This window comes from Macaca mulatta, chromosome 7, assembly GCF_049350105.2.
Source record: "Macaca mulatta isolate MMU2019108-1 chromosome 7, T2T-MMU8v2.0, whole genome shotgun sequence".
NCBI classification, from domain to species: Eukaryota; Metazoa; Chordata; class Mammalia; order Primates; family Cercopithecidae; genus Macaca; species Macaca mulatta.
In genome coordinates this window covers 74572558-74585545 of record NC_133412.1, presented here as the reverse complement: position 1 = coordinate 74585545, position 12988 = coordinate 74572558, and the positions used below count along the sequence as shown (strand labels likewise).

The following is a 12988-nucleotide window of genomic DNA, read 5'->3' as shown; positions in this document are numbered from 1 at the left end:
CCCAGCAATTTGGGAGGCCAACTTGGATAGATCACTTAAGCTCAGGAGTCCAAGACCAGCCTGAGCAATATGTTGAAACTCTGTCTCTAATAAAAATACACACACGAAAAATAGCCAGGCATGGTGGCATGCACCTGTAGTATCAGCTATTACACTTGGTTGGCTGAGGCACAAGAATTGCTTGAACCTGGGAGGTGGAGGTTGCAGTGAACTGAGATCACACCACTGCACTCCAGCCTGGGAGACACTGTCTCAAAAAAAAAAAAAAAAGGAGAAAAGAAAGAAAGAAATGTTAAAGGAAATTCTTTGAAGAGAAGGAAAATGCTACTAGCAGAAACCTGGTTCTACAAAAAGAAATGGGATCAGGTGTGGTGGCTAATGCCTGTAATTTCAGCACTTTGTGAGGCTGAGGTAGGAGGACTGCTTGAGCCCAGGAGTTTGAGACCAGCCTGGGTAACATAATGAGACCCCATCTCTACAAAAAAATAGATAAATAAATTAGCCAGGTATGGTGGTGTGCACCTGTGATCCCAGCTACTTGAGAGGCTAAGGTAGGAGGATCGCTTGAGCACAGAAGGTCAAGGCTGCAGTGAGCTATGCACAATATGCCTATATGCCACTGCACTCCAGCCTGGGCAACAAAGCAGACCCTGTCTCAAAAAAGACAGAAAGGGAAGGGGAAGGGAAAAGGGAAGGGGAAGGGTAAAAGGCAAGGAAGGAAGGAAGGAAAAAGTAGATTAAAATTTAATCAACTTAGGCCAGGTGTGGTGGCTCACGCCTGTAATCCCAGCACTTTGGGAGGCTGAGGCAGGCAGATCACGAGGTCAAGAGATTGGGACTAGCCTGACCAACATGGTGAAACCCCGTCTCTACTAAAAATACAAAAATTAGCTGACTGGGCATAGTGGCATGCACCTGTAGTCCCAGCTACTCAGGTGGCTGAGGCAGGAGAATCGCTTGAACGTGGGAGACAGAGCCACAGCTCCTGGCCTTGTCATAAATCTTTAATAAGCAAAATAACCCAATTTAAAAATGAGCTCAAGGCCAAGCATGGTGGCTTACGCCTATAACCCTAGTAGTTTAGGAGGCCAAGGTGGGTGGATCCCCTGAGAAGTTCGAGACCAGTCTGGCCAACATGGTGAAACCCTGTCTCTACTAAAAATACAAAAATTAGCCAGGCATGGTAACAGGCACCTGTAGTCCCAGCTACTTGGGAGACTGAGGCAGGAGAATTGCTTGAACCCAGGAGGTGGGTGTTATAGTGAGCCAAGATCTCGTGCCACTGCACTCTAGCCTGTGTGACAGAGCGACACGCCATCTCAAAAACAAACAAACAAAAAACACTAAAAGGCTCAAGATATGAACAGACATTTAAAGAATATGCCTAAGTGGCAAATTAGTACATGGTAAGATGCTCAACACCATTTATCAGTAGAGAAATGCAAGTTAAAAACAGAAAGAGATACTACCATATACTGAGTAGAATGGGTAGAATTCAAAAGACTAACCATACCAAGTGTTGGCAAGGATATAGAGGAACTGAATTTTTTTATACTGCTAGTGGGAATATAAAATTGTGCAACTGCTGTAGAAAACAGATTGGCAGTTTCCAGGCCTATCATATAATCTACCTATTTTACTTATAGGCATTTACCCAAGAGAAATAAAAACATATATCCACACAAAGACTTGCACATGAAGTTTTGAATGTTCATAGCAGCTTTATCTGCAATAGCCAAAAACTGGAAATCAACAAAATGTCCATCAATAGGTGAATTGATAAGCACAGTGTGGTATATCCATATAATGGAATACTACTGAGCGATAAGATGGAATGGACTAGTGAATCATGCAGAAACCTAGATAAATCTCAAAATAATTACACTAAGTGAAAGAAGTCAAACAAAAAAGGTCAGGTACTGTATGGTTCTATTTATATAAACTTCTTTCTTTTCTTTTTAAAAAATTTATATAAAATTCTTAAAAATGCAAACTAGGTGGGGTGCGGTGGCTCACGCCTATAATCCAAGCACTTTGGGAGGCTGAGACGGGCAGATCACTTGAGGTCAGAAATTCAAGACCAGCCTGGCCAACATGGTGAAATCCCATCTCTTCTAAAAATACAAAAATTAGCTGGGCCTGGTGGTGCATCCCTGTAGTCCCAGCTACTTGGGAAGCTGAGGCAGGAAAAGCGCTTAAACCCCAGAGGTGGAGGTTGCAGTGAGCTGAGGTCATGCCATTGCACTCCAGCTTGGACGATGAAATGAGACTCTGTCTCAAAAACAAACAAACAAAAAAAAATGCAGACTAATCTAGTGGCAGAAAACATGTCAACTGTTACCTGGGAACAGGGAGGGAGGCAAGAAATTAAAAAAGGGATGATGGATACGTTCAATCTCTTGATTGCAGTGATGGTTTCAAAGACTATGCATATGCCAAAACGTATCAAATTGAACACCTCCAATATGTGCAATTGATTATATATCAACCATACCTCTAATAAAGCTGTTAAAAATAAAAAATTTGAAACTAGCATTTAAGTTTTTTTTTTTTTTTTTTTTTTGAGATGGCATCTTGCTCTGTCACCCAGGCTGGAGTGCAGTGGCACGATCTCGGCTCACTGCAACCTCTGCCTCCCAGATTCAAGTGATTCTCCTGCCTCAGCCTCCCAAGTACCTGGGATTACAGGCACCCACCGCCACTCCCAGCTAATTTTTGGATTTTTAGTAGAGATGGGTTTCACCATGTTGGCCAGGCTGGTCTCGAATGCCTGACCTCAGGTGATCCACCCACCATGGCCTCCCAAAGTGCTGGGATTACAGGCATGAGCCACCACACCCGGCCATATTTGAGTTCTTATAAAGTCAGTTAACCTCAAGAGAAATAGTAAGTAAAGAGAGGTACAGTTGGCACACAAACAAGGCAAAGATTGTGCACATTGAACTGGAATAAGAAGAGTTTAAAAACAGGAGCAGAAAGAAAAGCAGTAGGCTCTGGAATTAGCCTGCTTGAGTTCAGATCTTTGGTCTCCTGCTTACCAACTAGGACCGGCCTGGATAAAACTGTAAAGTGAATAGACCTTGCTTCCAGAATGCCTGGGTTGAAATCTCAGTTCTGCCACTTTCTAGATGAGTGGCCTTGGGCCAGTTATTTAACCTCTCTGTGCCTCAGTTTCCTCATCTCTATCAAAAGAACGTGTCTCTCAGCATTGGTATAGTACCTGGCATATAATAGGTGCTCAGTGGAACATTAACTGTCATTAGTAGTACCCAGTGAGTTGATGACTGGATTGAACTGATGACCGGATTGGGGTGAGATCTTGAGCACCTGATGCCAAAACCTGAGCTCTCCCACCCTTCAGGCTGCATCCTGGACAAACAAATCCTAGCCCCAGGGAGGGAAGTGTTGCTGTTAAGGTTAGATCCATTCCTTGGTCTCCCTTGGTCTCAGGTGCTCAGCTCGGAGGTCCAAACTCACATCACATGCTTCTAGACATTTTGCAGTCATGGCCGATAGTGTTGAGTCCTGGGCGGCACAGGTCCTTTCTCCCACAAGGTCAGAGGCTGAGCTGAGCATCACTGCAGCGATGAGATTCCTGTAGCTGGATGGAGCCAGGTGCTTGTCACTATGCTCAGCTTGGTACATACATCCCCCTATATAATCCTGTCAGCAACGTTGAGAAATGAAGGGTCTCTGGCTTCATTTGACCCATGAGGAAACTAGACTCAGAGAGGCAAGGTGATCTGCCTGAGGTCACACAGTGAGGTCAGCTCTTCCCAGCATGTGGTTCTGGAGCTGGTGCTCTTTCCACTGTGCTGTGCTCTTTCTCCTCCTCCCAGCCCTGAGCACCTTTTGTCTGGGTTGCTGGGTGCTATTGTGTGTGGGTGGGGTGGGGGTACAGGCTGAGGGTGATGACTTTCTTCCTCTTGCCTGCAGGGGCCTAGCTCTTGCTGCTTTCCTGGGCCTGGTCCTGTGGCTGTCTCTGGACACCTCCCGGCGGCCTGAGCAACTGGTGTCCTTCGCAGGAATCTGCGTGTTCATTGCTCTCCTCTTTGCCTGCTCAAAGCATCCTTGCGCAGTGAGTGCCAGTTGTGGGGCCCAGGGCTGGAAGTGTTTGCCTCTCTCTTCTGCCTCTAGGCTGGATCTGGGTGCTGGGGTATAGGCAGATGCTCCTGTTGGGAGAGCCCCGGAGGCTCAGGGCCTGGAGAAGACCTGTGTGTATCAGGACAGGCTTCCTGTGAAGCGGAAGTCTTCAAACTCCCCAGCAGGGATGTCTCTCCAGACTCAGAGGCCACCAGGACATTTGTTTCCTTGGTGACATGTCCTCTGGTCAGTCCAATCCTGGTCTTCAGGTCTGTAGGCTCAGGAACTACCTCCACCCCAACCACAGAAAACACAGGCCAGAGCTCCAGTCTGTCTGCAGAGCCAAGGGTTTCCTGGAATCATTAGCTTAAAATAGTGCTTCTCAAAGTCTGCGCCCCAGACCAATAGCAGCAGTGCCTCCACGGAACTTACCAGAAATGTAACTTCTTAGGCCCCACCCTAGGCCCACTGCATTAGAAACTCAGGGGCAAGGGCAGCAATCATCCTGTCAGCAAGCACAATTCTGATGTGTACTAAATTCTGATGTAGACTAAATTCTGATATAGACTACATTCTAATGTGTACTAAATTCTGATGTGTACTAAAATCTGATGTATACTAAGGCAGGCATGCACCCATTTGGGAGGTCCCTGCCATGGGCAGATAGAACCTTCTCTCTCTGCCTCTGTAGCATCAGGATCCCTCCCTGTTTCACAGTGTGGCTACCACCTTCCCCAGGCTACCGCCAAGCCTCCCAGAAGGATGCACACCAGAGCTTGGACTTGCTGCTAAGGAATTATTAAATGCTGATCAGGGAACAGCAACCTGAGGAGCCCAGCTCTCATCTGCTGGGAGGGGCAGGGGGTGTGGGCATGGAGAGAGTTGGGGTTGAGGTGGATGGGAGCCCAGCCTGTGGAGGAGAGATTGGAGATGGTCAGGCAGACAGGGTTCACACGAGCTGGAGAGGAGCTGGGCCCGGAGCAGTCTGGTGCTGATCCTGAGGCCAGAGCCCCAGGCCACATCTCTGGCAGTGATGACCAGGAGATGAAGTGCCGTGGCATGCCCAAGGCTGGTCAGGTTTCACCTGAGTTCTTGGTTAGAATCTTGGCCCACCCCTGCCCACTGCCCAGGTCCATTCCTGCCAAGCACATGGCCTGTTCTGAATCCCAGGGAGGGATCAGGCAACAGTACTAGGCAACAGGCCTAGTACTCTGTCTGGCTCCAGCCCCATTCTCGGGGCAGGCCAATGCTCCTGGGCTCCCTCGGTAGCCAGTGCCCCCTGCTCTCACCCCCACCCAGCTCCCTGCCCATCCCTCAAGGAGCTGAACTCACCTTTCCGTGGGGTGGGGTGGCAGGTGTCCTGGCGGGCCGTGTCTTGGGGACTTGGACTGCAGTTTGTACTTGGACTCCTCGTCATCAGAACAGAACCAGGATTTATTGCGTTCCAGTGGCTGGGCGAGCAGATCCGGGTAGGTACATGGGACCTGGATGCCCAGAGCATCTTAGGTTACTGGGAGTAGGGGAGAAGCCACTTGGCAGGGCGAAAAGTGGGTGGTGAGGCCATAGAGATGGCTTGGGACCTGGAGGGTAGGGTAGACTGGGGGCTCCATACCAGGTGGGTAGCTGGGGCCTGGGCAGTGCAGCTGCCACTTCCCTCACACCTGGCACTGAGGCCCCAATAAAATAGTCTTTTCAGAGGCTGGGTCTGCAATCAGCAGTGACTTGGAAATTGTAATAGTTAAAAGTACTTTAAAAAAAATCTCCCCAAATCTGCAAATGATTTACTTCTGTGTGTATGTGTTTAAAAATAATGTGTATTGTAGTCATACATTTTTATTCTGTTGTTGCTTTTTTTTTCAAGACAGGGTCTCACTTTTGTCACCCAGGCTGGAATGCAGTGGCACAATCTTGGCTCACTGCAACCTCTGCCTCCCTGGTTCAAGCAGTTCTCCTGCCTCAGCCTGCCCAGTAGCTGGGATTACAGGCACCCACCACCATGCCCGGCTAATGTTTGTATTTTTAGTAAAGACAGGGTTTCACCATGCTGGCCAGGCTGGTCTCGAACTCCTGACCTCAGACGATTTGCTTGCCTTGGCCTCCCAAATTGCTGGGATTACAGGCGTGAGCCACCACACCTGGGCCCATTTTGTTTTGTTTTGAAACAGTCTTGCTCTGGCATCCAGGCTGAGTGCAGTGGTGTGAATATGGCTCACTGCAGCCTTGACATCCTGGGCTCAAGTGATCCTCCCACCTCAGCCTCCCCAGTATTGAGTAGCTGGGACTACAGGTGTAAGCCACCATGCCAAGCTAATTAAAACATATTTTTTCTTTTTCTTTTTCTTTTCTTTTTTTTTGTAGATACAGGGTCTCCCTATGTTGCCCAGGCTGGTCTCGAACTCCTGGGCTCAAGTGATCTCATCTCGAGCCATGGTGCCCAACCAATTTTGTTTTTTATTTTGGTAAAATATACAGAACATAAAATTGACCATTTTAACCACTTTTAAGTGTCATTAAATTCATGCACACTGTTGTACAACTATCATGATTTACTTTTGTCAAAAGAAAATTATAACAAATTTAGTTTAAAGATCTTAATTGGCTTTTACTTGTGATTTTAGAATGAGGCAACACCTCATTCTATAAAAATAGAGTGAGTGTTCCGATGAGTTGGGCAGAGGAGGTTGGCTTTATAGACAGAGAAAGGCTGAAGAAAGCAGAAACAGAAAACAAAAAGCAGATTGCTTGTTTCAAGGTCACTTTCCTTGTAAAGGTCAAAACTGAGGGGACTGCTTGTCATGCTGCATTTGGGGATATGGCTATATGTCTCATTCCCCTGGTTTTTTGGAAGGTCAGGAGACAGCTTAGTTTTGACTTGTGATGTGGAACTTTATAGCATGAGCGATTCCATTTTGGTTTGGTCTGTTGGGCGAAGTGCAGGAGCTCAGTCCAAACCAATGGTCTCCTTTATTTAACACTTAGAATTTTTAAAATCTATTTATTTGTTTATTTATTTTGAAACCAGGTTATGAGACTAGCTACTTTTTCTATTTTTGGTAGAGACAGAGTTTTACCACGTTGCCAAGGCTGGTCTCAAAGTCCTGGGCTCAAGTAATCTGCCTCCCTTGGCCTCCCAAAGTGCTGGGATTACAGGCATAAGCCACCACGCTGACCTCTTTTATTTTATTTTAGTTTAGTTTAGATTAGTTTAGTTTAGTTTAGTTTTGAGACAGGGTTTCACTTCCATCACTCAGACTGGAGTGCGGTGGCGTGATCTTAGCTCATTGCAGCCTCGACTTCCTAGACTCAAGGGATGCTCCCACCTCAGCCTCCTGAGTAGCTGCGACTATAGGTGTGAGCCACTACACCCGGCTAATTTTTGTGTTTTTAACACTTAAAAAAATATAAATTATCAAGGACATAGGTTAAATAGGTTAATCTACTTACCTCCCTCTCACCAGCTTGCAGTTCCCTGTGCTCTGTGCAGGGGGGAGCATGAGAACCCTGCCGGTCCAGGAATGTGCACACCTGCTGGCCTCGCTGAGAGTAACTGCACAGGGTGTGGAGGAAAAGACAGAGAGTTGCTTTTCTGGCTATGTCCCCATTTTATAGATGGGAACACTGAGGCCCGAACAAGAGAAATGACTTGCTGCCCCTGCAGTCACATTGCAAGTTCAGGATATAACACAGGTCTCCTATAGAAGCGTGGCTGGGCTCAGACTCCAAGGCCACAAGCCCGGGATGGGGACAAGATGAGGGGAGGCTTTGCCGTTGGTTGTCAGGGGCCTGAGCAGGCACAAAAGGCACTGCCTTCTTCACACGTCTCATGGTTACTTCCATTGTCTCTTCTTTATTGTCCTAACAACTGTCAGAGCATTTCTTTTTATTTTTTTTGAGACAGAGTCTCGCTCTGTTGCCCAGGCTGCAGTGCAGTGGCACAAGCTCGGCTCACTGCAACCTCTGCCTCCTGGGTTCAAGCAATTTTCCTGCCTCAGCCTCCCGAGTAGCTGAGATTACAGGCGCCCACCACCACGCTCGGGTAATTTTTGTATTTTTAGCAGAGACGGGGTTTCACCATGTTTGCCAACTGGTCTCGAACTCCTGACCTCAGGTGATCCGCCTGCCTTGGCCTCCCAAAGTGCTGAGATTACAGGTGTGAGCCACCGCACCCAGCCTACAGAGCATGTCTTTAAAATTGACCAAAAAGGTGTCTCTTTGGCACATATGCTTAGGAGCGAGTGCCCGCGGCGGTAGCTTTAACACTCCTTGCCAGGTGGTGCCCACCCCAATAAGAGCCTGGGGGGACTACGTCCCTGGGCCAAACCGCCTGTCTCTGGTCGCTGCTTCCTCCCTCCTCCCTTTCCAGCCTCACTGCCTGTTTTTGTTTTGCATTTTTCTTTCAGATCTTCCTGAGCTACACGCAGGCCGGCTCCAGCTTCGTGTTTGGGGAGGCGCTGGTCAAGGATGTCTTTGCCTTTCAGGTCAGCTTGACTCAGGGTCCCAGAGGCCTTTAGCAGCCACTGCCCAACGACTCCAGCTAGAGGGGAGTCTGGGCATGGTGGGGGCCCAGGTGGAAGGGGGGAGTCCTATGGGCAGAGGTCGCCGTACTGGGAAGTTAGTGAACCTTAAGTCTGGAGCCCGGGAGGGGCCCAGCAATGTTCACCTCATGAGATGTTTTTACTATATTTTGTAAAATTTGCAAAAGTAAGATATTTCTGTATGTTTTTTTCTTAGAGATGACCCTCTAAATTATAGAATTACTGAGTAGCTGAGGACAAGAAGTGGGGGTAGGGGTCATGGGGATAGCTCCTGCTGAGACCTTAGCCCCTGATGTGCTGCAAAGACTCTGCGTCTAGAAAGAGCAGTTTCCAGGAAGGCTTAGGCTCAAATGATCCTCTCAGGTGCTCCTCCTTCAGGGCCCCTCACAGGCCACCTCTGCCAGGAAGCCAGCCCTTACTAGTCCCGCTGCAATAGCTCCTTCCTTCGTGTCCTCCTAGACCTATGATCCCACCTTCCCTCCTCCCTCCCTGCCTCCATCCATCCTTCCTTTCTTTCTTCCAACAAAAATCTATTGTGCATTTACTGCACTGCAAAATATTATAGGGGAAATGGAGATAAAGGCACTGTTCTGTTTCAAAGAACTTATTATCTAACGGTGGAGCCTCAACCCTAATTTAAAAACAAAGCAGCCTGTGCAAAGGATGAGGACGCTGCCGGTGGGACCCTTCACTGTTCTGGGTGGAGCTGTGGATGTATTTCTTTTTTCCCCAGTTAACTGTTTAAGCACTGAAATGCCTTGTTTAGTAAGAACTCTAGTGTAGCCCTCCTCTGCCTGCCTTACACTCCAGTTGTCTAAGACCAGCTTGCTCTAGGCTTAAGCTCCACTTGCCAGGCAAAAGAGAGAGACTTGGGGCCCCACTTACCCAGTAGCTGACCCCAGTTTTCTGCCACTGATGCATGGCACTGAGAGGAAAATCAGGGCTACCCACTCTTGGTACATCCGGGACCACCATCACCATGGAGCTGCTATGCAAGACCCCATGTGCAGGTTCTAGAGGTTTCTGCTGTTTTTCATTATGCTGGCCACTGTTCCCAGAGCCTCCCCACCTGCTGGGGGTCTTGGACCCAGGAGACTTTTGGCCCAAGCCATGGACTTGACTATGGACTTCCGGACTGGCGTTGAGCCATGTCAGGAGTTCAGACCCTCCTGCCTACTCCTGACCCTGACCTCTGGTGAGTTCCCCTTGGAGCCTTAGCGTCTCTTGTGCCAGCAGACTCCCTAGGGAATGTCCAGTCTAACACTGTCAGCCCTAGGAGGAAAGGGGGGGGCCCAGGTTCCTATCTTCTCTGAAGTCTTCTTGCCCCCTGGGCATACTTGCCCATCATGTTTTCTGAGACCAGTTCTGTATAGGGAGAATATTGGGAGGGGGAACCTATGTCAGCCCCGCAAAGGCCCCTAATACCATATTCCTTTAGGGTAACGAGCAGCTGCTCCCTTACCTTTGCATAACCAGTACGGGGGTACTGAGGTTTCAGAAAAGACCAGTAAGGTCTGCTTTAGGGTGACTTCCGGCGTCCACCCAGGCAGGAGGCAGGGAGGTTCCCGCAGCTTCTCATACTTTAAAACACACACACTCAGCCAGGCACGGTGGCTCATGCCTGTAATCCTAGCACTTTGGGAGGCCGAGGCAGGCGGATCACCTGAGGTTGGTAGTTTGAGACCAGCCTGACCGACATGGAGAAACCCTGTCTCCACTAAAAATACAAAATTAGCGGGGTGTGGTGGCATGCCTGTAATCCCAGCTACTCGGGAGGCTGAGGCAGGAGAATCGCTTGAACCCAGGAGGCGGAGGTTGCCATGAGCCGAGATCGCGCCATTGCACTCCAGCCTGGGCAACAAGAGCGGAACTCTGTCTCAACAAAACAAACACACACACACCCGACACTCTGCAGTTCAGCCTCCCCAGGCAGCTGGGTTCAAGTGCAATAAAGGAGGGGCCTGAGGAGTGCCTATAAGGAGAGATTCTTCCAACAAGAGACCATGAGGGAGACTCCTTGAGGAGGTGGCATTTGATATGGAGTTTAGGACAGAAGAGATTTGGACACATTGAGCTAGACAGGAAGAGGAAATGGCGTGGGCAAAGCGTGGAGGTGAGAAAATACTAGCGTGTCCGCAGTGCAGGGCAGAGTTCAGTGGACGGGCATGTAAGCTGTTTCCCAAAGGGAAATTAAAGCCTCGTTAGCCAAAAAGCAGGGGAAGAGGTGCTGGGCAGGCCACGCAGCTGCTGTCCGCCAGCGCCCCTTCCCCCGCCCACCACCAGCCAGCATCTCTCCTGCGTCATAGCTGGGCTTGCCTCTGCGTCTGCCCCCTGGCCACATTAGCTGTGTCTCCTCAAATCCTGCCTCCCTTTCTGGAAGGATGTGTGCACACCCGTTGCTTGTATCTCTCCCAGAATCACCCTTTAGAATCATGGATTCCTTGACTGTTGGTACCAGAAGGGAGTTCAGTGACGTTTGGGCCTCCCTTTTGTATTACTGATGGTCCAGCCAAGCCCCAGAGAGGAGCAGTGAACTAGCTACAGTGAGTTAGGGCAGAGCCAGAACTAGACCCCCTCCACTGGACTTCTGGTTAAGGGATGTATTCTTCCTCATACTATCAGCAGAAATCAGCGGCCTCATGTCTCTCCTCCAATACAAAAACACTCTGAATAACAAAAATGATCATTTAAAAAGGTAGCCATTAGGCTGGGTGTGGTGGCTCACGCCTGTAATGCCAGTACTTTGGGAGGCTGAGGTGGTCTGATGACTTGAGTTCAGGGATTCGAGACCAGCCTGGCCAATATAGTGAAACCCCATCCCTACTAAAAATACAAAAATTAGCCAGGCATGGTGGCGGGTGCTTGTAATTCCAGCTACTCAGGAGGCTGAGGCAAGAGAATGACTTGAACCCGGGAGATGGAGGTTGCAGTGAGCAGAGATCGTACCACTGCACTCCAGCCCAGGCAACAGAGCGAGACTCTGTCAAAAAAAAAAAAGCGGCCGGGCGCGGTGGCTCAAGCCTGTAATCCCAGCACTTTGGGAGGCCGAGACGGGTGGATCACGAGGTCAGGAGATCGAGACCATCCTGGCTAACACGGTGAAACCCCGTCTCTACTAAAAAATACAAAAAACTAGCCGGGAGAGGTGGCGGGCGCCTGTAGTCCCAGCTACTCCGGAGGCTGAGGCAGGAGAATGGCGTAAACCCGGGAGGTGGAGCTTGCAGTGAGCTGAGATCCAGTCATTGCACTCCAGGCTGGGTGACAGAGCGAGACTCCGTCTCAAAAAAAAAAAAAAGAAGAAGAAGAAGAAGAGGAGGAAAAGGAAAAGGAAGAGGAGGAGGAGGAAGAGGAAGAGGAAGTGGAAAAAGATGCATCAGTGGTGTCAAAAAACTTTGAAGTGGAATGTTCAGTTAAGATAAAAACAATAGTGAGCTGGGTTTATCATTAACCAGCCTCAGCATTTCCCAGCCAAACACTAGCAGTTTCCTGGCCTCTGGTAGGCCCTGTCCTCTGGACAAATTCCTGGACAGTGTATTGGCTGATGTGCCATCCTTAGCAATGCTGGGAAAGATGAAGGAGGACTAGGATAAATGCTTCATGGCCACAGAATTCTCTTTCTCACTAATCACAACATTTTATTCAGCCTCCCACTCTCCCCTGTATCACACACATATGCTTGGAATTTGCCCTCAAGGTAGGGGTGGTTTTGTTGAATGCTGAGCTGAACAGAAGACTCAGGACGTTCTCTCTGTTCTTTCTATGAATCATACAGACCTAGTCCAAGGCCTTTGGCCAATTTCAGCCTGGGGAAGTCTTCTCTGAGCTCACTCAGATTTTCAGAATCCAAGCTGCTTCCTGCTGGGCCATGGTCCAGCTGCTCTCTTCTGGGGGGAAGTAAAGTCTCTCCCTGGGGCTTCCTCAGCCCTCAGCCTGCCCTGGGCCTGGAGTCCAGTACAGTGGATGTGGACGTGGCAGTCACCCCTTGGCTGGATCAGCTGGATTAGTCATTCCACCTTGGCTTCGACTCCCTTCTAGTAACTTTCCACCCGCATGATCATACTCCCCTGGGTCTGGCTGACCCGGGAGCAGACTCTCATTCTTTCACTATTGTTCTAGCCTCCGGAACAAGCACCCACTGCTAAGCTCAGCAGTGCTGCTCACATTTCTCTGGAGGAACCCCTAGGGTCAAGGAAAATGTCTTCATCTCCTGAGAGTTTCGGGATGTCTGACATAGACTTGTAATCCCCAGTGGTTAACAGTGCCAAATTTTGCACACACACACACACAAAGATCAAATAAGGACCAAAAGGTATCATTGGATTTGGTAGTTAAGGGGTAACCGGTAACCTTAGTGAGCATGGTTTTCATTG

At 49.0% G+C, this 12988-nt stretch overlaps 1 protein-coding gene across 4 annotated transcripts in view; it reads left to right on the top strand.

The window, feature by feature from the left end:
• The window catches only part of SLC28A1 (solute carrier family 28 member 1), a 106903-nt gene that overhangs the window by 22513 nt on the left and 71402 nt on the right, over positions 1-12988 (top strand). For all 4 annotated transcript variants that reach the window (XM_077940172.1, XM_077940169.1, XM_015142929.3 and 1 more), the window contains 3 exons: positions 3937-4078; positions 5439-5552; positions 8484-8561. In XM_077940172.1, the coding sequence (XP_077796298.1) occupies positions 3937-4078; positions 5439-5552; positions 8484-8561 (334 nt within the window). The remainder of the gene's footprint in view (positions 1-3936; positions 4079-5438; positions 5553-8483; positions 8562-12988) is intronic.